The sequence below is a fragment of the Xenia sp. Carnegie-2017 genome, unplaced genomic scaffold (genome assembly GCF_021976095.1).
Source record: "Xenia sp. Carnegie-2017 unplaced genomic scaffold, XeniaSp_v1 HiC_scaffold_13, whole genome shotgun sequence".
In the NCBI taxonomy this organism is placed as follows: domain Eukaryota; kingdom Metazoa; phylum Cnidaria; class Anthozoa; order Malacalcyonacea; family Xeniidae; genus Xenia; species Xenia sp. Carnegie-2017.
This window is the reverse complement of record NW_025813436.1, coordinates 7,258,806-7,286,097: the sequence shown is the minus strand read 5'-3', so window position 1 is coordinate 7,286,097 and position 27,292 is coordinate 7,258,806. Positions and strand designations below refer to the sequence as shown.

At 34.4% G+C, this 27,292-nt stretch overlaps 5 protein-coding genes and 1 long non-coding RNA gene across 8 annotated transcripts; 3 read left to right on the top strand and 3 right to left on the bottom strand.

Moving 5' to 3' along the window:
* Positions 1-1,799: 1,799 nt before the first annotated feature.
* LOC124459643 (signal transducing adapter molecule 1-like) lies at positions 1,800-7,770 on the bottom strand. The gene is made up of 16 exons (XM_047009131.1): positions 7,616-7,770; positions 7,425-7,509; positions 7,079-7,154; positions 6,677-6,772; positions 6,106-6,185; positions 5,886-6,022; positions 5,573-5,610; positions 4,394-4,453; positions 4,231-4,328; positions 3,678-3,772; positions 3,544-3,615; positions 3,397-3,434; positions 3,096-3,183; positions 2,752-2,869; positions 2,451-2,643; positions 1,800-2,035 (listed from the first exon to the last, which is right to left on the bottom strand). The coding sequence occupies exons 1-16, from the start codon at positions 7,656-7,658 to the stop codon at positions 1,883-1,885; spliced, it is 1,470 nt and encodes a 489-aa protein (XP_046865087.1). The 5' UTR covers positions 7,659-7,770; the 3' UTR covers positions 1,800-1,882.
* LOC124433261 lies at positions 7,462-8,112 on the top strand. Its single transcript, XR_006944459.1, has 2 exons — positions 7,462-7,549; positions 7,822-8,112. It is a non-coding gene; the product is annotated as an uncharacterized LOC124433261 (long non-coding RNA).
* Positions 8,096-16,587, bottom strand: LOC124459640 (serrate RNA effector molecule homolog B-like). Of its 2 annotated transcripts, XM_047009126.1 has the most exons (17): positions 16,200-16,587; positions 15,948-16,064; positions 15,254-15,424; positions 13,706-13,875; positions 13,181-13,479; positions 12,702-12,968; positions 12,257-12,312; positions 11,967-12,141; positions 11,622-11,683; positions 11,040-11,118; positions 10,646-10,894; positions 9,993-10,422; positions 9,719-9,827; positions 9,260-9,413; positions 8,796-8,961; positions 8,640-8,715; positions 8,096-8,326 (listed from the first exon to the last, which is right to left on the bottom strand). In XM_047009126.1, the coding sequence occupies exons 1-17, from the start codon at positions 16,484-16,486 to the stop codon at positions 8,233-8,235; spliced, it is 2,961 nt and encodes a 986-aa protein (XP_046865082.1). In that variant the 5' UTR covers positions 16,487-16,587; the 3' UTR covers positions 8,096-8,232. The 2 variants fall into 2 exon arrangements, with proteins under 2 accessions (XP_046865082.1, XP_046865084.1); XM_047009128.1 differs by lacking the exons at positions 15,254-15,424; positions 15,948-16,064; positions 16,200-16,587 and adding an exon at positions 14,315-14,586.
* A 267-nt stretch (positions 16,588-16,854) lies between these two features.
* LOC124459647 (ribosomal biogenesis protein LAS1L-like) lies at positions 16,855-18,097 on the top strand. 2 transcript variants are annotated; one of them, XM_047009138.1, is made up of 2 exons: positions 16,855-17,590; positions 17,653-17,771. In XM_047009138.1, exons 1-2 carry the CDS (start codon positions 16,974-16,976, stop codon positions 17,726-17,728), a joined length of 693 nt encoding a protein of 230 aa, XP_046865094.1. In that variant the 5' UTR covers positions 16,855-16,973; the 3' UTR covers positions 17,729-17,771. The 2 variants fall into 2 exon arrangements, with proteins under 2 accessions (XP_046865094.1, XP_046865093.1); XM_047009137.1 differs by lacking the exon at positions 17,653-17,771 and adding an exon at positions 17,775-18,097 and having other exon boundaries at positions 16,857-17,590.
* A 539-nt stretch (positions 18,098-18,636) lies between these two features.
* On the bottom strand, positions 18,637-25,360 carry LOC124459641 (WD repeat-containing and planar cell polarity effector protein fritz homolog). Its single transcript, XM_047009129.1, has 23 exons — positions 25,160-25,360; positions 24,962-25,092; positions 24,811-24,849; positions 24,560-24,607; positions 24,388-24,458; positions 24,257-24,316; positions 23,990-24,107; positions 23,664-23,869; positions 23,204-23,304; positions 22,834-22,896; positions 22,658-22,757; positions 22,499-22,535; positions 22,365-22,435; positions 22,025-22,075; positions 21,852-21,923; positions 21,309-21,400; positions 21,059-21,160; positions 20,769-20,989; positions 20,507-20,630; positions 20,370-20,433; positions 19,944-20,046; positions 19,196-19,501; positions 18,637-18,826 (listed from the first exon to the last, which is right to left on the bottom strand). Exons 2-23 carry the CDS (start codon positions 25,020-25,022, stop codon positions 18,780-18,782), a joined length of 2,157 nt encoding a protein of 718 aa, XP_046865085.1. The 5' UTR covers positions 25,023-25,092; positions 25,160-25,360; the 3' UTR covers positions 18,637-18,779.
* Positions 25,307-27,234, top strand: LOC124459642 (neurochondrin-like). Its single transcript, XM_047009130.1, has 2 exons — positions 25,307-26,684; positions 26,770-27,234. Exons 1-2 carry the CDS (start codon positions 25,376-25,378, stop codon positions 26,967-26,969), a joined length of 1,509 nt encoding a protein of 502 aa, XP_046865086.1. The 5' UTR covers positions 25,307-25,375; the 3' UTR covers positions 26,970-27,234.
* The last annotated feature ends 58 nt before the right edge of the window (positions 27,235-27,292 follow it).

Below are 27,292 nucleotides of genomic sequence, written 5' to 3'. Positions count from 1 at the left end.
GTACGACAATTAATGTGCATAAACAAAGGTATCGTATGACGTATAACGATTCTGTCAGCGATTCCTTGTCTATTTTTTTCAATGTGCAATAAGAAAATACGAAGCGACTCGTGTGGAGTTTTTTCTACATGTTTCGACTACTTTTCAATCCACAGTTTACATTTTTCCTACCTTTATGTCTATATTTTTGTCACGTCGAATTGTATCACATCACAGGGTGCTCTCTGATCAGATATGTATTACCAATGATGCTGGCTAACTGATATATATATATATATATACATATCATCAGGCCAAAAAATCATCATATTGTACATATATTTATATATCATTAATACCAATACAAAACATAGAATTTTATGAAGGAGAAATGAGCCAGCCCCACTCCACCTTCAGTACGTACTGTATACACAGCAAAATTCTGAGATGTTAGACCTGTGAATTTAGAAATGTTCTTTTATCTTCAAGATGAATGGCTTTTTAGCAAAATAATTACTCATGAAAAAATTACCAGAAAATGTAAGCACAAAAGGGTGTATTCTATGGTATTTTAATCTTTGACACACAAACTATTTTCTCCAATGACAGACTCCTATAGCCACAGTTTGACATGTTTACTTCCCATAAGGCCATGGGAAGTAAGCATAACTACTTATAGATCCACAAAATCTCCTAGATTATTCTGAATGTGAAGATATGATTCTTTACACGTCCATAAAAAAAAACTACGACAGTATAGCAGTCAGATTTAAAAACAAACAAACCACTTGCTTGTATTTCTATAACATAGACATGGTAAAAAATTTTGCTTTCAATACTATCATACAACTGTGTTTTGAAGATTTCTCACCACACATTTTTGACTTTTTTTCAATGTTTATTTATTGTCGTTTCGTCCCTGGACAGAAAGGCCCTGCAAAACGGTAATGGTCATCCCAATGTTTTACCATATCTGCCTTTATCTGGATTGTCTACCTTTTATCACAAGTATAATGACAAAATTTTAAAAGAGCTACGACAAACTACAAAAATGAAACAACGGATTAACTACAAGTACATGTTATGTATTGAGAAATTTGCGTCAAGAAAAACTTCACACATATTATGGTAAAATATTGTTTTAACTATTTTCATTTTTCTTGATTAATATTGTTAACAGCAGATGTCATCAACATTTGGCTCGTGCTAAACTTTCGTAAGTGGAAGATATATTCTATCAATATATATACAGTCTAGATGTATTTTATCAACATATAATATTACACAACAAAACTTCATTGTATTCAGCCTTATTGACCCTTGGATATTCTACAGAACGGCATTTCGTGATTAAACATATTTTCCTTAATGTTGGTTTGGTGATACATCTTTCAGCGTCAACAACAGGAGAAAACAAAAAGACTTGTGCAGAAATTGAAAATAATTATTTTACAGTAAAATTTCTGTCAAAAAACCCTACTGAACGTCGACCTTGTGCAAACTTGAAATAGCAAAAATATATTTTCATCATAAAAACATATTTCGTAAATGGTTTGAGCCAGTGAGTATAGTTACATGTTTGTGGATGTAGATCGTCCAGGTTTGTATAGTCCTGAGAAGGAATGTTGTTGTTGATGTTGACTGACGTTTCAACAACCTTAGCGGTAGTCATCTTCAAAGTAAACATCAACACCAACAGTTCTTCTCAGGACTCTACCAACCTTGACGATCTACATCCCCGAACATGTAAAAACATATTTCCGCCAGAAACACTATTTTTCTTATACGAGCATGCATTAGATTCTAAATATCTGCATGCATTAGAGTCGAAATTTTCACTCGTTTATTTCTCAAAATCGTCATTTTTCACTGGGTTACGACAATTAAGAGCGATTCGAATCTATTATTTATAAATAAATTCAGGCTGATAATATTGTCCATAAACTTGATTTGTCGTTGGATAGTTATATTGTTGAGAACCAGGAACAGATGGCTTGTGAGGAGCATTCAGCTGCACCTGTGGAACATACTGACCTGGATTCGAGTATGTTGCATTCTAAAATTTAGACGAGAAGACTTCAGAAAGAAGTCGCATACATCACGCGGAGAAATAATCCCAGACGAACAATTTCAAAAAACTCCTAAATAGTGATCTGAAGTTGAATTTGAGGTTATTGAGTATACACTTGTCTGGGGTATGCATTAGGAGCATTGGCTCAAGTTTCAATTGTTTTTGCAAAAAGTAAACACAAATAAATATAAATAGTACTACTAAATAAGGAGCAGGCTATAGGTAGGTACGCCAGGGTTAGGAGTGATCTAAAGCTTAATATCGAGTTCTTATATAATTCAATCTTATGTTATGAAAAAATTAGGACTAAATAAAAATACGCCTTACTTCTCGAGTAACATAAACGTTTTACATTGAAATTCCACTATCAGAGTCAATAGACGAATCCATTTCAACTCACCATGCCATCTGCTACAATCTGTGTAAGTCCGGGATGTGAAGGTCCGGGGCTATAGCTCGCTGATGGGTGCCCAGTCATGTAAGATTTAAGCAAGGCGGGATTGTTCACGACTTGTTGTGTATAATGATTATTTTGTGGTATTGAAGCAACATTGGAAAACGACTGACGCACAGGAAGAGGTTCATTCGACATGCTAAATAACAACAGGTTTATCTTATTGCAACTCTCATTCTCTGTTGTTTATTCTTGAATGAAGACAATGACAACACTTAAAAAATCCTCCGGTAGTTGAATCGCTTACTTTTGATATTTGCTCATGGCCTGCAGGAAACTATCATTTAAATCCGTTAAATCATCGTGTTTTTTTTGTATCACTTGAATTTTATCAGCGATAAGTGGGGCCATCTTTCTACATGTTTCTACAAATAATGACGCAAATAGTGAGTAACTTAAAGAAAGTATAACAGATAAAAAATGCATCAAAAAAGAATTGATGACACACGCAAAGTCCCATTCCATAAATTTCTTAGCTGTTCAAAATCAAACAACTGTATGAAACAATAGAATCTGAAAGTGTTTATTTCTGGAGTAGAAAATTGAGTGTAATGAAAGTAAATAAACGGTTATTATGACTTCAAAACCAACCTTCCAATTCTATTAATGTATCCTCGTCATCGTCCTCTTCTTCAACATTAGCGTTCTTCAACATCACTAAGCATTGCTCTATTTTCTCCTAAGGCAAAAAATAAACTCGTTTTAACAAACAATTCAACCGATTAAAACCATTAATCCTGTCGAAAAAACTGAAATTGCAGGGAGTATACAAAGTTTGCGAATTTCACGAGACACTTCGTACCAAACACAAGAAAAATTGCTAATTAAGACTCAAACAAGGTTTACATGCAAATTTCAAAAAATGTAAATGTTGACTGACCATTTTACTTACTTCATTAATTGCAACTGGTTGGGTAATCGATGCAGATGCTATATAAATATCAACAATCGTAAAAAGACTCATTAAAATGTTTTGAAAAAAAGATATATTAATAAGTTATTGATGGAGTTTTGTTAAATATATAGACAGATAACCTACCATCAAATCTTTTGACTGAATCTTTTTCAGCAGAAAAGCTAACTTTTCGCTTATTTTTCATCTTTTTCTTAACTGAAATACAAACACCATGAGCTTTGTTATATAACAAGAATAACGCTTCAAAAAGTATGTACCTTGCTTTGGATCTGGTGTCATGTTAGTTGTGACGAAATTTGCTGGGAACAATCCAGATCTTCCATTGACTTCGCCTTTCCACCAGTTTGCATCACTACAAAATAAAACAGTAAAACAATGTAATGGCATTCATTCATTAAGTTTGAACAGCTTTTTGAAAGGTGAGTTCTCACAAATAACATACATGGTAATTCTTTATTAAACAAAAACTTGAGATATAGTCTTTACAGTCTGAAGCTGCACAATCTATGATGATCTCTATAGTCTGAAGCTAAACTATCAATGATTATCTTTACGGTCTGAAGCTGCACAATGTATGATGATCACTATAGTCCGAAGCTAAACTATTTATGATGGTCTTTACGGTCTGAAGCTGCACAATCTATGATGATCTCTATAGTCCGAAGCTAAACTATTTATGATGGTCTTTACAGTCTGAAGCAGCACAATCCATGATGATCTTTATAGTGTGAAGCTAAACAATCCATGATGATCTTTACAGTCTGAAGCTGTAATCTATGACTATCTTGCAAGTTTACATTAAACGTTTACCTGTTATCTGTGACTATAATAACATCGCCACTTTTGAAGCTTACTTCGTTATCCTCTTCTGCATTAAATTCATACAATGCTCGCACTTTTTGCACAGGCTGAAATAAATGACATGAGCAACTTTTGTTTCCGTAAACATTCTCTATAGTCAAGTCGAACAAACCATTGAATTAGTCGATTGAGAAGCAGCTTGAACTGATGGATATAAACTTGGAGTTTTTGACTGAAATAAAAATTTAAAGCTCACAATCTGGTCATACTGGAGTTATAGACATTATTATACTGGAGTTATAGACATTGCTATACTGGAGTTATAGACATTGTTATACTGGAGTTATAGACATTGTTATACTGGAGTTATAGACATTATCATACTGGAGTTATAGACATTGTTATACTGGAGTTATAGACATTGTTATACTGGAGTTATAGACATTGTTATACTGGAGTTATAGACATTATCATACTGGAGTTATAGACATTGTTATACTGGAGTTATAGACATTTTTATACTGGAGTTATAGACATTATCATACTGGAGTTATAGACATTGTTATACTGGAGTTATAGACATTTTATACTGGAGTTATAGACATTATCATACTGGAGTTATAGACATTGCTATACTGGAGTTATAGACATTACTATACTGGAGTTATAGACATTGTTATACGGAGTTATAGACATTGTTATACTGGAGTTATAGACATTGTTATACTGGAGTTATAGACATTGTTATACTGGAGTTATAGACATTGTTATACTGGAGTTATAGACATTGTCATACTGGAGTTATAGACATTGTTATACTGGAGTTATAGACATTGTTATACTGGAGTTATAGACATTGTCATACTGGAGTTATAGACATTGTTATACTGGAGTTATAGACATTGTTATACTGGAGTTACAGACATTGTTATACTGGAGTTATAGACATTATCATACTGGAGTTATAGACATTGTCATACTGGAGTTATAGACATTGTTATACTGGAGTTATAGACATTGTTATACTGGAGTTATAGACATTGACATACTGGAGTTATAGACATTGTCATACTGGAGTTATAGACATTGTTATACTGGAGTTATAGACATTATCATACTGGAGTTATAGACATTGTTATACTGGAGTTATAGACATTATCAAATACAATACAATAATTCATACGTAAAATATTCATTACTACAGAAGCATCAACAACTTTGGGAAGTAAAACTTAAATACAACACAATTGACACTTCATAAAAAGTACATATTTTATATTCTAAGTGTCAATTGCTATCTATAATAGTATTTTGCCATCAAAAAATTCAAAGTATGTAGAACAAAATTTACCTGACTTGAGTTGGCTTCATTCAAAGACATTTGAATGGCTGAAACAATAAACATGAAAAACAAATGATACTTAGAATCAACTTAAATAAAAAACACTAAAAAATTTTGTGGAAGCTAAGGATGTTAAAAACATAAATAAAAATAATTTTTAAACCCACCACCATTCAAACAATTCATGGATAAAAAATGAAAGTTTAAATGTTGCCACCAGCTCTAACCCAAACCTTAATAATCCTAAAACTAATCCCAGCTCTAAACCTAAAGATAACTCACTACACCAAGTTAAAGATGACGTAGAAATAAAGACACGTACCTAAAGCTAAGTCATGCTCTTCTGCTGATGTGGCAGTTTCCTTTGCTGGCAGGGATGATAAAGTAATGTTGGCAGCTAGATTTTGAGGAAATTCCTCTTTCTCTCTTTTCAATTCTTCATATAATGTTGGAATCAAACTATAAAAATAATCGATCCATGCAGAAGTGTAAAACAATTTTGATGCAAACAATTTTAATTATCTTTTGACAAAGCAAAATACCTTAACTGTGGGTCATTCTTGAACATTTTTACCCATTCCTTAATCATGCCTTTCAATTTCAATGCTGCCAATCGGTGGATCTAAAAAAACATCAACATTTACTATTATGGATAAATTATGATAAATATGATTTGGCAAAGTACATAATTAGAAATATAATTGCTCTAGTTGCATAAAAAATACATTTGCAGCTCCAATTACAACAAAACATGACAACTCTAGTTGCATAAAAAATACATTTGCAGCTCCAATTACAAGAAAACATGACAATTATGGATAAATTATGATAAATTTGATTTGGCAAAGAACATAATTAGAAATATAATTGCTCTAGTTGCATAAAAAATACATTTGCAGCTCCAATTACAACAAAACATGACAATTGTTTGCAAGCAAATAAAAACATTTGAAACAATCAAGGTTTGATTATTTTGAGTAAGATGTGCTGATTATAAGTTCATTGTCGATTACAATACAGTTTATTTAATCTACAAATGATAGTCTTCTACTTGATGAATCAACATAGTTGAATGTGCAGAGAAAATAAATTCAAAATAAACACAAATTCTACCTTTCTCAGGAGATTTCTCACTTCGCCAACAAAGTCTCTTGAACATACTTCAATATAAAACTGTTTTCCACAGTTGTTGACACAAGCATCAAGAAGCTATGAAACGAGAATTAAAGGTTTGAAAATGGCTACAATTCATTGAATGAATGCCAGGATGATAAACCACAAGCTCTCATTTTCACCTTTACATGTATTATATAAATTATACCATGAATACATCAACATAATGCAATAAGTAAAACCCTGAAATAATAATTTTTTCCCAATACTAAATGCAGTTTTTAAAATATTTTTATACTCTAAAAGCAATTGAAATGGTGGTCAAATTCATAACAATGACCATAAGAAGAAAATTCAAAATAATTGCTTCAATTTCAAATGGTTATAGAACCAACAGCTAACCGTAAGTGCTTGTAAAGACACTTTTGGATTATGATTGTCAACTCTTTTCAAAATGGAATTCAAACCATCTTTAGGCCTAGAGAATACAAACATAAGACAGGGCCATTAATCTTCGTCATCATGACACAGGAAATATAATTTCGTCATTTTGACATAAGACAGTTTTTACTTCACATAAATTCACAAAACAAGATTTTCACGCACACATATAAAAAGACACACACATTAATTTTTTTCCCCGGTAGAAGTTTTAAAGAAAGAATTTAGACATAAAATTGAAAATGTATTTGAGAGTAAACGTAATGTATTTGAGATTATATTAAAATGAAGATGTTTTTATTTTTACCCAGAGGAAGAACGTGAGACTCTGTCGCATACATTCATTATTTCTCCCCAATTCTCAGTAACATTCCTTTCCGAAGTTGCTTTTTCTACGAACAAGACAATTAGTAACACAGACGATAAAAAAAGGTAAGAAATATGAATCAGGTTACAAATATATGAACACAATATTGTATCAGGTATTAAACAACTCACCGACAATTTCGTCTAACGGCGAACTCTTTGAATAGAAAGGCATAGTATATAAACAAGAAAGTTTCTTCTTTCTCTTTCTCTACGCTCTATTTTTTCTTCAACAAGCCGCAAAATGTAAATGTCCTAGTATTATTCAAAAAGTAAAGCACAATTACATAAACACACACTGCTCATCACTAATTTACAATTTACATGCGCACTCATAGTTTCGAAAGAGCCCGCTGTACCATCTGAGCACGCGTTCTATGATGTCATACTAATCAATGATAGGAAATACAATTGTGTTGTCACCACTTGTCTTGGCACTTGGCACCACAAACACCGGTTCTGGCTAAAGGGTCTTGCCTGGAAAACAGATGAGCAGAACTGTTTAAATTTTTGCCAGAAACATGACTTAGTGGGATGCCTATGAAAAATAATTTAACGTCTACAGTATAGACGTTGTAATTACAATTTTTATCTCATATCAATAAAATCAAATTCAACGGAGCAAAAAAGAGAGCGTATTTATTATTGTTAAAACAATTACGGTAGTTTATACGGAAAATAATTTAAAACAAATGTACACTTTGGAAACTTCTACATTTTGGTGATGTAAAAAGAACAATTTCAGTCGTTTAAAAGAAATCGTTATCATCACCAGGAGCGTCAAGATCACGATATTGCAAGATTGGTCGAGAGTCATGCCTTGGTCCTCCACCAAAACTCCCCCTGTGTAAAATAAAAAGGCTGAGATGACGAGGAAATGAATACAATGGGATAATCATGGATATTATGGAACAAACAGATGAGAAAACGTGGTATGGAGAGTGAAAAGTTGATGGAGGAGTAGTGGGAATACATTTTGTCGTAATTTACAAAATAACTGGATATGGTTGTTGAAACGCATCTACGATTTTGACACATCCGTAAAACATTTTCGACGTTCGAATTTTCACTTACGAAATTATAATTTTCATAAAACTCGAAACTGACAGAAAATAGTTGATTCGTGAAAATCCTACCAAGTGAAAATCAAAAATACCTTCGTGGTCTTTGAAATCCTCCACGATTGTAATTATTAAAGTTATTACCATAATTATTATAGCCACCTCGATTACCTTAAAGAAAAAAAGTAAATGATAAGTACAGCAAATAATGAACATCAATAGCAAAGTAAATGATCAATAAAATCAAATACCATAGTGCATGTTTCCACCGCGACCCCAACCCCCTTGGTTGTTGTGCATACCAAGTTGTTGAGGAGTGTGATAACCTTGCTGCACGTGAGTGTTGACTGAAGAAGATTTTACTTCACCTTCACATGGTCGCTTTGGATCGTAGACAAAATTATTGAAGAAGTTAACCTAAGAAGATGCAACATGTGCCAATGAACGATAGGAAGATTGATGTCTCTGAACATTTGTAACACAAACACAAATGTAATAGTGTTCATGAGTTGCAGAGCAGATGTTTTTGTAGCACAGAATTTATTAAAAATCAAGTTTAAGGCGTGGGAAAAACCACAACTTGAGCCGACTGTGCAATGCATGACGGTAGTTACTTTATCTGAACCTAACTGAAGTGGATCAATATGTTTGTTATAAGGGAACACATGTGATACCTTTCTGGTGTCTTTCAATGAGCGAACGACTGTTTACTTACCTCTGTTTTGACATCGTCGACCTTTTCACCATGTTTATTAAAGATATGTTTACGAACAAACTCGGGTCCACGAAACTTCTTTCCACTTAGGGGACACAACCATTTATCTTGACCTATCTCCTGTGTGTTTGCTTCAACAAACTTCTCCACTTCCATGAACAGTAGTTAAAAAAAAACATCGCGTTGGATTTACTATATTGAAGTCGTGCAAATTATAAGCAAGATTTTATTTTCTTTGGACAATCCTCTCTCTTCCCTCTGCCTTTATAATATCAAACTAATCCCACTCACTCAAACTACCTACAATCCCTTAAATTACCTACCATCCCTTAAATTACCTACAATCCCTTAAACTACCTACAATCCCTCAAACTATTTACACTCCGACTAATCAAAGCCCATTTTCATCAGTACTACCCAAATAGCGACTTCTCCCTTCATGTTGTATACAAAGGATATTTTTCCTGATCTTTCTTCCCCAACAGTAGAGCTTCGGAATCTGGCATCTTTTCTTTCTTTTGCAAGTGCAGTTCGAGTTTCTGGTGCAGATTTTTGTGCCAATCGGTGACTGAAATGCAGATTATAGAACTGTTCTCGTTTTCTGTCGTTCAATCACTACCTACACTTAGTTAATATTTTAAATGATCTAAACTGTTATCGCTCATGTTATTGTTGCTAAGTCATCACACACACATACACACATATAATAAAATGAAAGATTTTCACATAATACCTTCTTCATAGTTAACTTTATCAGGCAAGGGACTTCGAATGTGAATAATGCCACACCTATTTGGCATATCATCCTCATACAGATACTCAGCTCCACTGTAGTAATCCATAGAATGCACAATCCTCAGGTACAACACGAGTCTATCAAGGAGCTTCACCAGGCTCTCGTCAATCTCAGGTGGAGGATGTTGTGAGCCTTCAAGACCGGGAACTTTCTCACCCTCTGATGTTTCATACACAACTGTTTCATCCTGCTTGCCAGCAGTAATACTTTCAGAGATAGCAGCCACTTTCTCAGAGATTTTTGAAGGTAGCGACTCCAGAACAGGATTGCTATGAGGCATGTTGATTTTAGTAACAACTTTAGACAATTTTTTCTCACTTTCTTCCGTATTCTCTTCTTTTTTTTCTTGAGGCACTTCGCCTGAAACCTATGAAAACAAAAAAAAGCTTTCAAAACCACGACAGAGCCTACCTGAGTGCAAGAAGACCAGGCAAAATTCTCTGTGTTCACATAGTTCCAGAAAAGATCAATGTCTTTTGATCCAATATTACTACAAAATGATCTCAGCTAAAAGAACTACATTCATGCAAGGCAGCTTGCTCTATCATTTTCAAACTGTTTTTTTCCTAGAAATCAAGCAATAACCTTACCTCTTCAGTTTTCGTTGTTTCAGGTTTATCCTCGCCTTTTTCATCCGTTTTCTCAACCTCCATTTCTTTGATTTCTTCTTTCTCCTCCTGTTTCCATACCTCGTATTTCTCATCAAGGGCTAAAATCAACCTCGTTGCCATGGTAATATCACTTTCAACCCAGCCCTTTAGGACAGCAGATCCAGAAACAGTTCGCACCCGTTTTGCTAGCTCTCTGTTCACCAACGCATGAAGTTCAACGTCTTTTACCTAAAACACATAACACAAAGAACATATGAATACACTTTGTGTGGCAATTTGTATTTAGCTTAACAAGCGCATTTCATAACGATATGAAGATCATACACATTCATTAACACGGATTAGGTTAAAGGTTTGGATTAAAATGACTAACCTTAATATTATTCAAGGACCAGCATATATCTTTGATGTTCACATTGGGTTTAAACGTGATCCAGCCGCGACGAAAGAATCTTTAGAAACGACAGAAAGTACAAACAGAGTATTTAAACTCTTTGCTGATGTTAAGAATTTCCCAATTATATTTATAAACTGAAATCGTTTATACAAAAATAATACAAACAAATCATGGCCATCATTGATGTATTCTGAATTCATCAATTTGGAATTGCAACCGTTACGATATAGCATCATAGGTGGATTTATTTGGAGTAAGATTATAATGCTCATCACGTGATTTTAGCATTCATCACCCAAGCGATGTTATTTCTAACTGTGTATGCAAGACGATTGAGAAACCACAGAATTCATTTGGTTGTTATTTGTATTACTACGTAGTCAATGCGAATAGACCTGTTGCACATTTTTAATGTCATGGGGCTATATTACAATTCTAATATTCAGGCAAATCATTGTACATTTAAAATAAACAAATAAAATTGAGTTAACTTCCTCAATTCGCTTAAAAAAAGAGATACGAAGCAATCATTGCAAAGCACAAATCAATATTCCTTACTTCTTATCTGGCGCAGGATCAGACAAGACAACTCTCATGTAGCCATCATATCGGGCACAAGCCTGGCAAAGAAAATGAACAAATATTTAATAAAGTATATGATAGAGTGAAGAAAGTCATTATCTCTGCGTTCCTTTACTCCTTCTCCTCTCTTCAATTCAATACTTTTTTCCTCACTCTCTTTACTGTTACATCATACACCATCTCTTTAACTATACACCTTATCCTCTCTCCAACTCCAGTGTGTCGCTTTCCGCACCTTCGCATCATACACACTTTCTCTAACTAAACCCTTCTATCCTAATTTCATTGTCCTTGAATTCTGCTACAAAAGTAAAACTTTACCGAATCGATGTCATTATGGAAAATCTTGGGTGATACATTTCGTACAAACAGAGACACGGTCAAATGAAGAGCACGTGGTGTGGTAATTTCATGTTCTTCTTTAGATTCGCCGTTATCACTTTCACCATCACCATCCTGTTCATCTTTTTTTTCCTCGTTTCCCTCACATGTTTCTCTATTGTAAAGATAAATATCCAAGGTTCACACAGTTGTCTAAAATTTCCACCACTTGCTTCTTATAACATAGCAAAATAGAAATTCTTTTGTGAAGCCAGAATTCATTTCCTTACGTCTTATCAACTTTTTCTTCAAGATGAGAAGCCTTCGTTTCTTCCATGCAATTTTCCTTGATAATAAAGAAACACACACGCATAATAAAACTTTTTTCGAAACTCAAAAAAAACTTATTTAAGAATTTGAATGGTATGTGAATCGTCATGAAACAGTAAAACAAAACAAACGTTAGAACTAGACAACCCATGTAAAGAAATTTCAAACCAAGAAGGCCGCAGCGAAGATATATATGTTCTACATGTCTTTAGAAGCATGGCAAGCCTCTAGATATAGTCCCGCTATGATAATTTCATGATACTATCATTACGTAATGTATTTCTTTTTTTATTTAGAAATCTTTAGTGAAATAAGCATAGAAGTATTTGCATACCAGGCCTAAATACACGGGCCAGCTACGTGATCGCACACTGTCTATAAAATATCACGTTTCAAAATTAATACCTCAGATTTTAAATTTCCCTCTTCATTCCGCGTTTCATCATTTGTTGCTGCAACAGAATTCTCTTCTGTCTTATCTGCAACCTCCTCTGTACTCACTTCAGCAGTAGATGGTTTCTCAGTTCCTTCAGGGACTTTTTCGACATTGTCTAGATTGTTGGAATCCTTGTTTGTTCCAACGGGATCTGTCTCCGTATCTGATTCGCTTTCGCTTTCTTCGTTTTCATCATCATCAAAATTATCTCTGTTTCGGCGTTTTCTTTTACGAGTCTATAAACGAGAAAGATTTTACACTAAGTAGTAATGATATAATGGCAGTATCACTTCTTGCAAACATTAAATAACTTTGCAAACTCTCCTGCTTAGAGTTGTCTATTTTCATTGTATTGGGAAGTTATTTTTTACATGGAGTCCATGAGTGAGAAGGGAAAAGATGGCGGTATACATTACAGATTGACAAAGAAGATTATATTTTAGAAAACCTTGCCCTCTTCTGGTTGTACATCATCATTCTTGGTCGCATCTGCCTTGATCAAATCATCTGTATTTTCCTGGCGTACCTCCCCGTCTGTGGTAGGCGCCACAGTGTCAGGTAAAGGCGTAGATGAAGAAGAAGGGGGGGTGGTAGTTGGTTTTTGAGAGACCACAGTCTGACCGTCCTTCACAGCAATCTGTTTTTCTTTGGCACTTTTTTCTTTAAGCCTTGCTTCTTCTCGTTCTTTGTAGTTCTCATCCAACACTTGAAGGTCAAAGTCTGTTCCTCCTTCAAACTTTATGACAGCTAAACAAAATCAAAAATTTCATTTCGAATGACTACAAAAACTGCCATGATTACAAAAACAACGATTGTCGACTATGACAACTCAATTATTGGCCTGACAACCAATGTTGACTAAAAGCCAACAGCAAATGAAACAGTGGTTAGCAGGAATATCAATGTGAGAGTAAAACATTTTTTACTTGTTTCGTATTTCACCAAACAAAAATAAAAAAGGGTCTAAGGAGACCTGCGTCAAGAAGTTTTGTGATTTCCTCTCCTTGTTCAGCAGTCAATGTATAACGATCAACCCAACCCAACTGAAGAAGATCAACAAATACTGAGGCACGTTTGCGAACACTACTGTTAACTTTCTTCTTATAGAGATCAGCTTCAACTGGATGGTATTTATTACGAAACCTAAAAAAATCAATTCAAGTGTGAGAGCTTTGGAAGATAAACGAGTTTCTTCTACAAAGGTGTCGTATATAAAGGTGTAAACACGACATATAGCATAATATAATGACTACACAAGTTTCTCTCGTTACTCTGTTTGGTCACGTGATACCAAGGGAGTTTCTTTCGTTACTCTGTTTGGTCACGTGATACCAAGGGAGTTTCTCGTTACTCTGTTTGGTCACGTGTTACCAAGGGAGTTTCTCTCGTTACTCTGTTTGGTCACGTGATACCAAGAGAGTTTCTCTTGTTCTGTTTGGTCACGTGATACAAAAGGCGTTTCTCTCGTTACCCTGTTTGGTCACGTGAGTTAGTTGAGATCAATACAGTATACTGGTGTGACCAAAAAATACAATATACATTGCACAGTGTTTACTAACTATATCATACTGGTGTGACTTACTGATTATGACCAAAACACACTATTAACTTGTCTTCTCCAGGAAAAATTTGCATCGATCATGCGTTAACAATTGACTATGTCGGACTTATCACTGCCAGACAATGACCGAATTTATATAGTAACTTTTAAATAATTTCAATAAACATTGCCTTTGGTTGTATGGCAATTTGATGTAGAACGCTTTTCTATTGAATATAAAATATTAGGGATTTTCCCCTCATGCACGGTGATGATATAAGGAAAGAACATGAAGCAGCAATCTTGATGGCGACAAAACCAATCTGGGAAAGCTAAAATACGACAGCAATAAGAGTAAAGATAATAAATACTCATGTATTGTGGCACAACAATGAACTTAAATGGTGAATGCATGAGTATTGTGGTACAACAATGAACTAAAATGGTGAATGCATGAGTATTGTGATACAACAATGAACTAAAATGGTGAATGCATGAGTATTGTGGTACAACAATGAACTAAAATGGTGAATGCATGAGTAATGTGGTACAACAATGAACTTAAATGGTGAATGCATGAGTATTGTGATACAACAATGAACTAAAATGGTGAATGCATGAGTATTGTGGTACAACAATGAACTAAAATGGTGAATGCATGAGCATTGTGGCACAACAATGAACTAAAATGGTGAATGCATGAGTACTGTGGTACAACAATGAACTTAAATGGTGAATGCATGAGTATTGTGGTACAACAATGAAGAGGAACATGAACACAAAACAACTCCATTTTCCAGCTAAATTCATAAACTCTTTTTAAAGCATGAATGTGATGGAAGTGAATAAACATATATGAAAATGCTGAAACCATTAAATTCAAAGTTGTTTACAATACTCTATTTTCTGAGCTCAAATGTCAAAAGCCAGTGTTACAAAATGAAACACCCAATGCTCAGAAAAAAAACCTCATATACATACCATTCCTCATCTTTGTGATTGGTAAAAAATTCTGCAATCTGTGTTTTACGAAAATCTAACTTATACTCTTGATATTTACGGACAGCTTCCATCTCTTCAATGTCATCAGATTGTGAGTTGAGAAAATGTTTAAATGTCATCATGACAGGACCTGTGTTGGCTTCTGCCTGTCTGAAAACATACAAAATTAAAATAATTCAGATTATATCAAACAAAAAATTTCACATCATTAGTCATTGATGTGTGGAAATACTTAATAAATAAACCCATAAGAAATTAATGCGATTTCTAAATTCACTAAAAAATTTAGTAATGATTAATCACAAGCCAGTCAGAACATGGATTTCTCATGGCTCCATCCAATATATTGTGGTTTTAGTGTACTTTGGATGCACCTCATTTATGTTTAAGTTTATATGTGACACACATTTATTGCAATTTTGTCATCATTGCTTAACTCAGATTTAGTTCAAATGAGAACACAAGTATAGGCAATGCAATAAAAGAACCCCAGCATACTATACTTCTACAGACTTATCAAAGCACTGAAAATATGTATGGACCTAAAACAATTTATCCTAAGAGATCATAGTTAATCATTTATGAAAAACATTTAAGACAATACTGAATCTTGGGGACAAATATGCAACAAAGCACGTAGAAAATAATTTTTCACACATAAGAAATAGCATACTGTTGGTTGTTAAATGAGGGTTGCTGGTTATCCATAGGTGTTCCCCAATGTCCACCACCTGACTGGCTATATCCACCAAAATCACCACCTTGCTGTTGATTATATCCCTGATTATCCCTAAAAGAAGACAAATGAATGCCAATTACATGGAAGATATACTGTATGCTCTTGCTTTCAATTTTGCGATGACATTGACCTCTTTCAAATTAAACTGACCAAATTAAATCATATTAAATCACATTCAACACCTACCAATCTCGTCGTTGTCGTTTCATTGGGGGTCCACCCCCTTCATGATGTCTTCCCCCACCACCACCACCATAGTTATCCCTATTCCTTCTCGGATTATTGTCCCACTGCTGTTGTCTTCCTCGACGATTATCTTGCCACGAGTCATCTCGTCTATTGCTAACACCACCGGACCTGCTATTGTCTCGTCTGCCATCGTTTCTTTCTTGATAATCGCTTCTTTCACGACGAAATTTGTCCCTACCGCGTTGACGGCGTTCGTGTTCGTCATCACTATCCTGTCTATCCATTGTGCGGTTTTTAGCAATGAAATAAACGATTTCTTTGCAAAATTTTACTGCAGAACATCCAGTGTGGAAGTGTGGAAGAAAAAACTTCGAACTTTCTCTTAATCCCACAATCCCTTACGATTCCAGTTAACCATGCCGTGCTTCCACCCATCATATTTCATATTCCATCACATAAGTTTGGATCATATGGTTTGAGTAATTTCAAATATTTTCGTCATAAACTCTCTTTATTTTATTCAATACCCAATAGGAATACGCACACTTACTTCATATTCAATACTCAATATTCTAGCCCTACATTAAATTGTTCCAATAACTGATCTAGTTGAAAAATTCACTTATGCTTCCATACAGTAAAATTTCAATTTTAATACAACAAGAGAGTGGAAAAAAACCAGACATGGCTTTGACGAGTAGGGTAGTACAATAGCACCTAATTTGCTCTTGAAAAATACTAAAATAGTAGTCAATATTGATAAAAGTGAGAATGCTACGCATTGTTCCTTGGTCGAGCCGCGACGAATGGCTAACTACATACAATGATCTCTACAATTTTGAGAACATTGATCAACAAATTGAAGGATTGAATCGTGTAGAAGCTTGGAAAAGTCGGAGTGGAAGCAAACTACCTTTGGCTGTCGAATCGACAGCTAGTCTTATTGCAGCTGGAGTTGAGGATGTCAGGTCTGTTGTTAATGCAAATGTCATTCGTCATACCATGGCAATGGCTCTAGTGCGGTTTGTTAGTGGGATTGTCGATATGGAGCAAAAGCATGCTTATGCAAGGTCTATGCAGTCAATAGCTGATGATATCGGACTTCCTGATTGGTTGGTTGACTTAAGGCATGAAGCAATCCATGCAAGTTTGCCTTCTATGCAGGTGGTAAGGGCCGGATGTAGGTTTGCCTTGGAGTGGCTAAAAGAGCATTACTGGGATTCACAGATAAAAGAATTTGCAGATAGGGATAAAGCATTGACCCTTTTGCTTCAAGATTATGCAAAATGCTTTGATGATGCGAAGAAAAAGAAAAACTTTGGAATAAAATCCAAAATGAAAATAATCATTCATGAAATTCAAGACCTTGTGAGCAAATTTAACATGTGGTAAGAAAATGTGGTAAAAGTAAACATTTCAGCTTACTAAATGAATGTAAACTTTTTGCCAGGCATTTTTTGTTCAGGGGAGAGAAATGTCCACAAGATTCAACATGTGAACAATTAATTGCATGCTTGACCATGTGACTACTTTTTACATCTATTTCATCAATTAAATTTATATATTTTTCAGGCAAAGATTTGTTGACCTATCATTTGGGGAAAAATGGTTGCTTCTACCCTCATATGACATCTTAAGAGAGAGATTTCCTTTAAAAACCATTTGAATTGCCAAAAGAAACAGCAACGTTCTTGTCTCCACTTTTCAAAAGCTTGCAATTGGCAAACAGTCATTTTATAACAATGCTTGTTAGGTTTTTTAAAACAAATGGGAACATGTGAAGAAAGTTCCAAAAGTGATGAAAAACTTTGTTTGTACACCAGCATTATAATTTTCATTCTTAAACAATGTAATGGTAAAAATAATCTTTTCATAAACAAAAGATATTTCATCAGTCTATTAGAAACATGTTTGAAAAATCCTTCAAAACATACAAAGGATATTTTACCATTGATCATAGAAAACTTAAAAATAGAAAAGGAAACGAAGGAGAAACTTTTCAAGTTGGCAGACCTCCATGTAACTATGACAACCAGAAAAATATGTATGAAATGATGGAAGACAAAGATTATGATGTTTTGAACAAATGCTATCCAGAGATAATGAATAAAATACAAGCAAATGTGATTAATTTGAAAGATAGTGGATCTCATTGGAAAACATGTTCATCAAATTTCACGCACAACTACACCTTTGGGACATTCATTGGTGTTGAGTCAGGTAGAAGTGATGAAAACGAGAAAATTAGGAAATATAATGAAACACAAGTTAATGAAGTTTTGGAGAATGAATTACACATGGAGAAGACAATATTGTTCTCACCTGATAATGAAAACAATGATCTGGACACAGAAAATCACGGAGAAAGCGACTTTATGTGTCTGGACATTGTAAATGGTAAAGATTTGACTTCAGAGATGATTGAAGATATCAGTAAAAACATCTGGATACTTTGATATCAAAATTTTCAAAATGCAAATTAGTGTTTATGGCACAAGTTACTATCTACTTATTATCTACAGTTATGCATATACGTACATATATAAAATACCTGTTATTGAAGACAGTAAAATAAGATCAAAGATATATTACAGCTTCGTCTTCGTTTTCCGTAGTTTCTAGTTCTGGAAAAAAAAGATTAAATGAGAGATGGCTGGTCATTCATCACTACCTACACTGACACATGTGATGTTAGTTTATATTTTAGGTAGTGTAAAGACTGTTCTTGTTCTCTGTTGTTCATTCATCACAACCTACATTGACACACGTTATCTTAGTTTATATTTTAGATAGTGTAAAGACTGTTCTCATTCTCTGTTGTTCATTCATCACCACCTACACTGACATACGTTGTCTAAGTTTATATTTTTAAAAGTGTGAAGACTGCTCTCGTTCTCTGTTGTTCATTCATCACTACCTACACTTACACACGTTATGTTATGCAGGGTAAAGGCTTTATCACTATATATATCATCAACCACTTGCAATCTTACCAATGTTATTAGCAAGAGCCCACACTTCAGGATCTTGCGTGATATTTGTATTTAAAGGTGGTTGAAATAACGCTATCGATTGGTTAGAATTGACCACATCAACCACGTTCAACGCGTTCACTGTCTGCCTCTCTTCAATTACTCCATTTGTCTGCGTGATTTCGTTCGAAGTACTGTAAACTTCAGATTGATTGGATAAAGAGTTACCATATGCTCCACTGAAATAAGAAGCTCTCGTAATTTTGAACGTTTCTTCCTCAAATGATAGAGCTTCGTCATCCTCAACACCGGAAGAACTGTCTGTTTCTATGTGAATAAAATCAATAAATCATCATGTGAAATCATCATGTATCAAAATGAGAGATGTCATTCTAGTAAAATCAGCTCTTATTGATCCAGAGTCACCACAGGAAGAAACCTAACTATTCACATGATTTACAGATAAAATTTTAATTTTTACAACTGATCCATTAAAAACCATCTCTCTTTTTGTTTACTAGTGTTATTTCAGAAATCTATACGAAAGCAACTTTATTTTTACTGGCTCTCTCTATCAGTTGCACATTGCTCTACACAAAGATCAGTGAAGATCATCTTTTATGGATTCAGTGTGCAAACTCTTATTAAGAAGCTACAACAGTAAACTAACTACGTAAATAACTTCATTATTAACAAACAGTTTCACACAAAAAATCAATTTTTAAACATGAGTTAACTACAAGAGAAAACTTGCGAATTCAGTGCTTACCAGTAGCGCTGGTTTGTAATTCATTATCTATTTCCAAAGCTTTGTTCTTGGCATTTTCTGCGAGAGAAATCAACCCAGAATCCAAAGCAGCGAAATGAATATCCTACAAAAACAATACTCTATAAGTTCGTTACTGCTGAATGTTGCTTCGAGACATGTTTAATGCTGTGTATGAAAATGTCAATTGTGAACATCCGTAAATGAATATAATTAAATTACAGGCTATCGGTTGAACGAAATCAAAATCATCGGCTATCGGATAATTATCTCGGAAATTACCGCCAATCGGATATTTATGATCAAAATTATCCGATATCCGATAATTATAATCAAGAGTGCTAATAGAAATGACCTCACGGTTGTTTTCTGTTTCTTTCCCAGGCCCCCAATGATATCAAAATGTAATTATGAATAATTCAAACAAACCATAAACAAGTCAACTGCTCCAATATCTACAGCAAGCATGAAGGCTTTCTGAAATCTTTTATATCTACAAGAAAGGATTACATAGTTCATATAATGAACATTCTACTGTGTTTAGGAATATCGTTAAAATCCTCTACCGTAATAAGTGATAAAAAAATTTTCGCGACCATCTGCTCAACGGATCACGATACTGAAGAACAATGACGTCATTTATTGGTCTTGAAGGAGCGTAGAAACATCCTAACGTTTCCTCTAGCAAGCCTGCGTTGAAATGAAAAATGAATGTTGATCATTTCTAATTCATACTGGGCAGCATTATTATTTGTATACGTTCGTTTTGGAGATCAAGTTGATTCATTGTTTTTGATTCTTTGTTACCATTAAAAAAAATCATCACACCTTCTCTTTCTCCAGTGAGAGGAAATTTTAATAAATAATTCATGACGGCAGACAGGCAAACGAAACAGTTATTCCCATCAGCATTCCAGTTTATACTGTTCACAAAATTTACAGCCTCCTCTGCCTGATTGTGCTTGATATATTCTTCAATCATTTCTTGCGGACCAAGACGACCGCGTCTCGCGGAGCCTAAGTCGAGTTTCAAGTTACACAACAAACTTCTAAATTAAGAAGAATCTGGTCTTAGCGTAATTCTGATTGACAAGGAAATTTGGAATAAAACTTCTTACTTGTCTTGAAAAACCATAAAAAGATTATCGCAGCACGCTATTTCGGTCTCAGTCTCCACGGGAGAATCCGAGGACCATGCCACGTGACATAAATTAACATCTCTGAAAAAGAAGCTAAACTAAGAGAACAAATAAAATTTAACGCCATTTTCCTAAAACCTCCATCTTCTCCTAGGGCCACCAGAATAATTCAGTGAGAATCTCCTCATAAAAAAATAATAGCGACAGACGCAGTAAATCTTTCACTTACACGAAAATGTCGCCAATGTGTAGGATTTCAGATCCCCCAGGATCTTCTCGCGCAAGCTGAAGAAAGATTGGGGCCAATGCCATATCAAACACCTTCATTGAAAGAAAACCAATCAAACGTTGGCTATTCAAACAATAGTTCTGTTTATTGTCGTGCAGATTTTACAAATCGAGGAGTATCTATGATTAGAATACGGATCCAAACCGCTTTATACAGCAATGTGTAAACAGCAGCGAGATTTTCGAAAGTATTTAGTAAGTGTTTTACTCACCGCTTTATACAGCAATGTGTAAACAGCAGCGAGATTTTCGAAAGTCTCACCGCTTTATACAGCAATGTGTAAACAGCAGCGAGATTTTCGAAAGTATTTAGTAAGTGTTTTACTCACCGCTTTATACAGCAATGTGTAAACAGCAGCGAGATTTTCCTCACCGCTTTATACAGCAATGTGTAAACAGCAGCGAGTATTTACTCACCGCTTTATACAGCAATGTGTAAACAGCAGCGCGATTTTCGAAAGTATTTAGTAAGTGTTTTACTCACTTGAATGTCACCGTTTTGACTTAGGATGAAAACAACAGTGCCAGAAGGATGCCATGATAAGGTACGAGGAACCTACAGAAGTAATTTATGAGCTGATTTAAAATGAATAACAAAAAAGTAAACATGAACAAAGACAAAGGAGAAAAATTTTGGAAGATTCATTTAAAACGTACAAAAGTTATTTTAGTCGTTTGCGTGAGCAGCCTGTGGCAATCGTACATGATCTAAAATGAAACAAAAACAAGACGTTGCGAAGAAAATTCAATACTTTTTTATCAAACAGCATCATAAACCAATGATTCATCCAAATGTTTCACAACTAAAACTGTGTCACGCGCGTTGCCAATTTTTTCCAATGAGAAACCTTCGTCACTACAACTATTTGAAAAGTTCACAGGTGCTCAAATATAGTTATTCGACAGTTGAATTTCATAAAGGACTAGGTTAAACTTTAGTTTTTTTCAATTATTTATACGTTTAAAAGTATGAACTATCAAGTAACAAAACATTTACCAAATTTTTATCTTTACATCCAAGGAGCAATTTATCTTCAGAATGGTTCCATGAAACACATGAAACGGGGGCTAAACACAACAAAACCTTACTTGACAATCTATTTCGCGAATAAAAAGTTTACTAAACTTTACCTTTTAGAGGAATAGAAATCGCGTTTAATTTCCTCACCTAAAATATTTGAGGAATATCACATCAGGAAAAAGAAAGAAAGAAGATATAGATAAGTCTATATGTGATATAGATAAGTCTATATGTGATCATTGACAAGCTAGCTACGTACGTATACATACAGCATTTCTGTGAAACTTGTAAACACAACTGTCAATGCTGTGATCGTTGTCGTTTTTTGGCGTTGATTCAATCGTAAGAATATGATGAGGATTTTGAACGCTGGATATAAAGTAGAAAAAACAGTTTTCACCTTTGAAAATCGCATTAATAAAAAAGACAACGTGAGTCCGTGTACCTGAATGATGTGTAAATAGGATCACAATCTGTCCGTAGATAAGCAAGTACATCAAACTTGCCTCTAAAATAAATCAGGAATACAAATATTATTTTATCAGTGAATTATATCTGTAGGTTCTCATTAAGTCATCGTGACTGATGGTAACAAATTTGTGGATGAAGATCGTCCAGGTTAGTAGAGTCCTGAGAAGGACTGTTGTTGTTGATGTAGACTGACGTTTCGACAACCTTAACGGTAGTCATCTTCAGAGTGAAGTCTTAGTAATTGATGGTACTTTTTATTGTGTACGGTGTGTACCAATATGTCCCAGCGCAGTTGTATATTTTTGATTGCGATCAGTCACATTTGTTTCAATCATTCAAAATACCCTTTTACGTCAATCACAATCAAGTTGGCTCTTGCCCGATCACCAGCTACAGGAGACCAAGGCCATGCTTCCTCACTTGCTAATGACCACGATACAGAAACCTAAATGAATTGAAAAAGCACAACGTCTTTTGAGCAATGGCTTCCTGTTATTCACACATTAACGTGTGGGACAAATTTAGAACAAGAAACCCTGACTATACTGGGCATTGAGAACCATCTTTCAGCCCTATGTCCACGTCACGAGTGTTATTTACGTACCATGTCACGAGTGTTATTTACGTACCATGTCACGAGTGTTATTTACGTACCATGTCAAGAGTGGTATTTACGTACCATGTCACGAGTGGTATTTACGTACCATGTCACGAGTGTTATTTACGTACCATGTCACGAGTGTTATTTACGTACCATGTCACGAGTGGTATTTACGTACCATGTCACGAGTGGTATTTACGTACCATGTCACGAGAGGAATTCAAACTCAAATATCGATGAAGACGTCGACCTGCTTGCCCAGGTAGATCAATCCATGTGATTTTAGGATCCAGTGCAGCAAGTTTCTCAAGTCGCCTGTAATCTCCTGGTAACTTGCGAGCAAAGTTTATACAAGCGATTTTAAGCTTGTCGTAAAAAGACAACACCATAAAGTCATCAGACCACAGACCTTAAAGATAAAAGTTATGAAAATAAGATGAAACACTCAACAAACAAGGAAACTTATTTCCTTTGATTGACAAAAATTTAGCAAATGATGCAAGTAATTGATAGAACATAGAAATAGTACCAGCATTTATACGGTCACTTATTCTTCCGCATAATGACTTATCAATGAATATTTTTTCAACATCACCAAAGTTCTTAGCAACAAAGAATGATATCATTGTACAATTGCTCATTAGAACCTGAAATCAAACAAGTAATCATAAGATATTTGGCTAATTATACAGTATCTTATAATAATAAAAAACTTATGAATAGTTTATTGAACAAAAAAATTTAGGTTGAATAATTTTCAGCTTAAAAATGCTGATTCATCAAAAGTTTAACTAACTTGCAGAAATTGAGCACTGTTCCATTTTACATTGACAACTTCATACGATTCAATTAGCTCCTGCAAAATGATCAAGAACTGTTGAATTAATATTATGTATACTATAACTGCCTCATAATTTGATTTAAAACCTTAATTTCTATGATACTATCTTTAAGTCTTTCCGGCCTCTTGTTTTTAACAATCCAAGTAACATCACGACCTGTATAAAGTAAAAGTGAACAAAGCTAAGTAGGAACTTTACATGAGAGAAAAAGTATTGACAAGAAAACTCTTTTCAAGCAGTAGAACTGAAGAACGTACTTTCATCCCATCTTTGTCGACCAAACATATAGATATCATCCTTCAAAACTAAAATTACCATGGAACATACAATACAACATAAGTTCACAGCTCTAGATCAATTTGTATACTGTTTAAGACTCCCCTCCAAAGGACTACTGATATTTTTTTAAAAAAGACTATTATTGTCAATTTTTGATACCATGGTAGCTTATCTACCACCACAACCAAACAGACCAAAAATTTATACAGTTCTAGCAATCAATGCTCACCTGATGTCTTATCATGATACACATGGACCCCAATATCATCTATAATATAATTAATTAAAATTAAATTAATCAATATCTTGCTCATCATTATAGTAAACTTTTAAAACTTCTAAAAAAGCACAATTATAACGTGAAATCTTAGTTACATTACCATAATTTTTATCATCTTTTTTGAACATCCAAGCATGTAAATGTGCCCATAACGTAGCCATAAAATTTCTTTAAAACACTAGTTTCTTTTGGGACATAAAATGTCAACCACATACGAGATAATGGTCATGACTGGCAAACAAACAATAAATAATCGCATTTCGATTAAGCTTTTGCAGAGATGTAAGAGTTACACTACCTTTTCGCAAAGACAGCAATGGATTATTGATAAAAGAAAGAAAAATTATAAGTAAAATAATTGCTTAGATACAGCCAAAATAATACAATAGTGAATCTACGGAAAAATTAATACCCCTCCCCCCTGAATTTAATTACCATCATACTGCCATCCTCGGTTTCTCACTTTAGTAGTTGTTCCATTTTTTTACTCAACTATTAGTAATCATTTGAAAACATGTCAGTTTGTGAAGAAAAGGTAGAAAGTGAGGCTAATTTCAAACGTCAATTGAGGCATTGCCTTGAAACGTTGAAAAATGCCTCTTCAGACAACGAAAAATTTGCTGGATTATTGGTGTTTACTCATCTGATAAAGACAAATGCTGATGTTAATGTGGATGAAAACGAACTTATGCAGTCCATTGATATGCATTTTTTGGTTCGTCTTCTGAACAGCACCAACGTTCCTCAAGGATGTCCAGAGTTTGTGTACAAGTCATTGGCTCTTAATATCCTGAGTAGTTTCTCACAATATAATGTCCTATCTCATTCTGCACTGCTATCAAACTTAGGAAGAATTCTAGATGTATTTACGAAAAACCAGGCTGACAACCACCAGATGTTAAAAGATGCTATTTCCATAATTTTGATATTTTCCAGAAATGTTGAAGGCTCCAAGAATTTGCTTAAATCAAAATGTATCCCCATCATTTGCAAAAGAATCATGGAAAGCCCTGAAACAGAAAATCTTTTTGAAATTATCAAGGGAGTTCTTCTTCATTGCCCTCAATTGTCATGGGATGAAAACCAAACTGAATTCTTGGAATATCTGACATTTCTATCAACAGAGTTCTCAATGAATCAGAACTTGTTAAAGTTTGAATCATGCAAGAAGATTCTTGTATTACTGTCAAGTCTTGATGCAATACAAGAAGAAACTGCTGCAAGATATGTTGATTCATTTTCTTTCAAATCAAAGACAGAAATAAGGGATGGAATTAGTGATATTCTTAAGTCAAGATGTAAAGTCAAATTCAAGTATATTGCAGTGCAACTGGCAAGAGTTATGGTGGAATTATTTGGTTTGGAATGGACCATACCATATGTCAATGAAAGTCTTTTAGTAAATCTGACAGATGCCAAGTTTCTGCTTGTAGTGTTGGCCATCACTAGCACAGAGATTCATATAATCTTTGAAAACAACCAATTGAATTCTGAACCTGATTTTGTGATTTCATGTTATATAATTATTGAGAAGATGATTGAATTTCTAATTAGCGATAACAAACAAAGCTGGTCATTTAGTGATGAAGTTATCAGGTCTATTCATTCAATGCTAACTTCTGTATTTGACTATCTCATTCAATTTCTCATTGGCCTGGATTCTCAAAACCCTGAGGACAACACTCCCCAGACACCCATTCTCATGGCAACAATAAGAGTGCTATGCATGTGGCTATCAGAGGAAACAAGCACTCTTGGTGAGAGGATAGCTGAAGTTCTACCAATCTTGATAAAGTGGGCAAAGTATGACCAAGTTTACTCAAGTAAGCTATTACTAAGTATCCCTCATTTTTATTCTGCACATTATTGAAGTCAGCACTATTTAATGATATATTTATCTATTTACAGGCAAGGACAACTTACAGGAGACAGAAAAGTTATCAAATGAAATTCTTTTGTATCTTCTTCCTCCATTATGTCATTTTTCCGCCGAAGAGAACTTTTCCGTGATTTTGATTAATGAAGATTGTCCACTTTTGCTGGGGAAACTGTTCATAAACCTTTGGCAAAAAAACAACTGGAAAAAGAAAAATATCCAAACCACTTGATCACGCTTTGTAACATCTTCATGAATTGGTCAGTTTTGGAAGTGGAAATGGTCAAACAAGGCAAAATATTTGGAGAAATATTAATGTGTATTCAAACTGCACTTCCACAGTTAATCAACTTAGTTTCTATTGAGTTAACAGCACATTTCATCCTACTTGGTTTGTTTCTGTTTAGACATCGACATACACTTTCCAAGTTATCTGATACAGAAAAGCATTTTATCACAAGTTGTATAAATGGTCTAAAATGTTTCAAGCACAAGCAACATCCAATGATATAAATGCTCATGCATTATGGAAGACCATTTCGGAACTTTGGTTTT

Excerpts from the sequence above, each read along its gene's own strand:
- LOC124459642 (XM_047009130.1), top strand. The coding sequence starts at position 25,376 with ATGTCAGTTTGTGAAGAAAAGGTAGAAAGTGAGGCTAATTTCAAACGT. Across the intron at positions 26,685-26,769 it reads GTATGACCAAGTTTACTCAA|GCAAGGACAACTTACAGGAG; the intron begins GTAAGCTATTAC and ends ATCTATTTACAG.
- LOC124459647 (XM_047009137.1), top strand. The coding sequence starts at position 16,974 with ATGCTACGCATTGTTCCTTGGTCGAGCCGCGACGAATGGCTAACTACA. Across the intron at positions 17,591-17,774 it reads GTGAGCAAATTTAACATGTG|GCAAAGATTTGTTGACCTAT; the intron begins GTAAGAAAATGT and ends TATATTTTTCAG.
- LOC124459643 (XM_047009131.1), bottom strand. The coding sequence starts at position 7,658 with ATGCCTTTCTATTCAAAGAGTTCGCCGTTAGACGAAATTGTCG. Across the intron at positions 7,510-7,615 it reads GCCGTTAGACGAAATTGTCG|AAAAAGCAACTTCGGAAAGG; the intron begins GTGAGTTGTTTA and ends TCTTGTTCGTAG. Across the intron at positions 6,023-6,105 it reads AAGAATGACCCACAGTTAAG|TTTGATTCCAACATTATATG; the intron begins GTATTTTGCTTT and ends TTATTTTTATAG.
- LOC124459640 (XM_047009126.1), bottom strand. The coding sequence starts at position 16,486 with ATGGATAGACAGGATAGTGATGACGAACACGAACGCCGTCAACGCGGT. Across the intron at positions 8,716-8,795 it reads CGGTGGAAACATGCACTATG|GTAATCGAGGTGGCTATAAT; the intron begins GTATTTGATTTT and ends TTTTTCTTTAAG. Across the intron at positions 8,327-8,639 it reads GGATTTCAAAGACCACGAAG|GGGGAGTTTTGGTGGAGGAC; the intron begins GTATTTTTGATT and ends TATTTTACACAG.
- LOC124459641 (XM_047009129.1), bottom strand. The coding sequence starts at position 25,022 with ATGGCTACGTTATGGGCACATTTACATGCTTGGATGTTCAAAAAAGAT. Across the intron at positions 21,924-22,024 it reads AAACGACTAAAATAACTTTT|GTTCCTCGTACCTTATCATG; the intron begins GTACGTTTTAAA and ends TTACTTCTGTAG. Across the intron at positions 18,827-19,195 it reads GGCTCTTGCTAATAACATTG|AACTAGAAACTACGGAAAAC; the intron begins GTAAGATTGCAA and ends TTTTTTTTCCAG.